Consider the following 2,325-nt stretch of genomic DNA (forward strand, 5'->3'; position numbering starts at 1 on the left):
ATAACTAGGGCTGTCAAATGATTAAAATTTTTAATCAGATTAATCACAGCCTAAAAATTAATTAATCATGATTAATCGCAACTCGAAATATGACCAAAATGTGTGCAAACATACGGACAGATAGCGGATTTTTTACACACTTGTTAGTGTTATTTAATGCTAAGACCACGCTGAGTGGCCTGCGTTCACTCAGCGTGGTCTGACGTAGGCTGGTGTTGTGCTGGAAGCGAATTAATCACAGCCTAAAAATTGATTAATCGCAACTCGAAATATATGTGTATATGTGTATATATGTGTAAAAATCGGGACAGATAGTGGTTTTAACACACTTGTTTGTTTTATTTATTATTAATTGTGAGTACAAGCAGTACAAGCAGAACAGGGCTTCAAATAATTGTGAGGATTTTTACTGAATGTTTTCCACCCGTTTAAATCTAGCACATTGTTTTATCCATATACATCTTCAAGTTCACAGAACATAGGCCTAATTCAACAGGCAAAATAGAAAAAATCTCCAATCATCCTTTTGGGTAAGGTAGATTAGTGCAAAAAATATGAACAACAGTGAAAAGTATTGTTTAAATCACATTCAACCATAGAACAAGCTCTAAACACACGGTCCTCTGGTCTACTCATCCTTCAGCCAGTTGCTGAGACAAACCAACTTGTCCACGTTCTCTGAGTGCAGAGCAGACCTCTTCTTGTTCACAATGTGCCCTGCTACAGAGAACAGCCTCTCACAGGGCACTGTGGAGGCAGGAGTGGCCAGGTATCTGCGAGCAAGGCGGGCCAGCTGGCTGTGGGCTCCTGCATGAGCTGCCCACCACTGTAAGGGACAGTCCTCTAAGGCAGTGCAGGGCTCTGCTCTGTAGCGCTGTATGGCTCTGTCCTGCTGTACCTCCTCCTCTGACTCAGAGTCAGAGTCCATCTGCAGCAGGCTCAGCCTCTTCTTGGCTGGACCTTCTTCTGCAGTGTGTGATCTTCTAGGAGAGTCTTCATGCAGCATGCCTGCCAGTGTGGTCCACACTGCTTCTCTGTCAGTCTTGGGCACACTGCGTAGGTCTTTAAAACGTGGGTCCAGTGCAGTTGCGATCTGGAGCCATGCATAGTTGGTATGTTCCTGGCGGGAAGCAAGGTCTTCCTTAAACTTCTCTTTAAACCTCACCACATATGCAGGGTCCTCATCAGTTACTTCCATGACACGGCGCAGGTGGCAGAAGGCTGGTAGAACTACAGAGCAGGAGACGTAGGCCTCTCCTCCCAGCAGTTCAGTCACATATCTGCAGTGGAATACACACACACACACAGATAAGACAGCAAATTAAAAAAAGCTTTTTAATACTAGGTAATATTAATAAAATATTTGATTTCATTTATTTTTTAAATAAGACATTTTCATAATAACAAAACTGATTTAAGATGTATGTTTGATACATTTAATCTAAACCTACAATTATGGTCACAATGACAGGCTCACCTGCAGGGCTCTAGAAGTGTCTCCAGTCTCTGGAGTTTGTCCCACTCTGGGCGTCAGGAGGACAAGTTTATGCTTTTGTTTATCCAGAGTCGCGGTTACTGCAGTTTTTGCGGATCAAGCGCTTCACCATCTCCAGCGTGGAGTTCCAGCGCCAGAGGCACGTCCTGGGCCAACGGCTCCTGCTTGCGCCCAGTGACACCTGCTCTGCGTTCAGCTCTGCTGTGTTTGCTGGGCTGTGCTTAAAATGGCCAACAATTTTGCGGCATTTGGCCAGCGCAGTGACAAAGCCACTGTCTGCGAGACTCACTGTGATGCATCTCTGTAGAATGTGCGCGGTACACGGCATGTGATTGAATGGCATGATGCGAGCGGCGGCGATCATATTGCGCGCACTGTCCATGCCTACTGTTGTCACCTTCTCCTCAATTCTCCACCTGCGAGCAACAGTCTGGAACTGCTCTGCACAAGCCTCCGCAAAGTGCCGCTCTTCCGTTTTCATTATAGTCAGCGCAAAGGATGTCAGACCCCAGGCTTCAGTGATTAAATGCGCAGTAACTCCCAGGTAATTGTCATTACTCAATGATGTCCAGTGGTCTCCTGTCAGAGCCACGCATTCTGTGTGAACTAAAGCCTCTTCTTTTTCATTTTCTCCGTTTCATACAGTTCGTGGATTCGAATTGTTATTGTGCTTCTCGCTGGGGGCTTGTAGGACGCGCGTCCTGAGATGCAACCTTTAAAACATCCGCAAAGCCCTTGTCCTCCACAATGCTTAGCGGTCTACAGTCCTTTGCTATCCATTTGGCTATATTGTCGGTCAGTTTGTCCAAAGAAGACTTACTGAGTGGCTC

The 2,325-nt window shown here is 45.6% G+C and overlaps 1 protein-coding gene across 1 annotated transcript; it reads right to left on the bottom strand.

Annotated features, from left to right (window-relative positions):
* Nucleotides 1-406: 406 nt before the first annotated feature.
* LOC120435610 (E3 SUMO-protein ligase ZBED1-like) lies at nt 407-1,976 on the bottom strand. The gene is made up of 3 exons (XM_039605364.1): nt 1,577-1,976; nt 1,478-1,523; nt 407-1,280 (listed from the first exon to the last, which is right to left on the bottom strand). The coding sequence occupies exons 1-3, from the start codon at nt 1,974-1,976 to the stop codon at nt 629-631; spliced, it is 1,098 nt and encodes a 365-aa protein (XP_039461298.1). The 3' UTR covers nt 407-628.
* Nucleotides 1,977-2,325: the final 349 nt, after the last annotated feature.

The sequence above is a fragment of the Oreochromis aureus genome, linkage group 22, assembly GCF_013358895.1.
Source record: "Oreochromis aureus strain Israel breed Guangdong linkage group 22, ZZ_aureus, whole genome shotgun sequence".
NCBI classification, from domain to species: Eukaryota; Metazoa; Chordata; class Actinopteri; order Cichliformes; family Cichlidae; genus Oreochromis; species Oreochromis aureus.

Bases quoted from the DNA above. Each gene is read 5' to 3' on its own strand.
- LOC120435610 (XM_039605364.1), bottom strand. From the start codon at position 1,976: ATGAAAACGGAAGAGCGGCACTTTGCGGAGGCTTGTGCAGAGCAGTTC. The intron at 1,524-1,576 runs GTAACCGCGACT...CCTGACGCCCAG, and splicing joins CTTGATCCGCAAAAACTGCA to AGTGGGACAAACTCCAGAGA. The intron at 1,281-1,477 runs GTGAGCCTGTCA...ATTCCACTGCAG, and splicing joins ACACTTCTAGAGCCCTGCAG to ATATGTGACTGAACTGCTGG.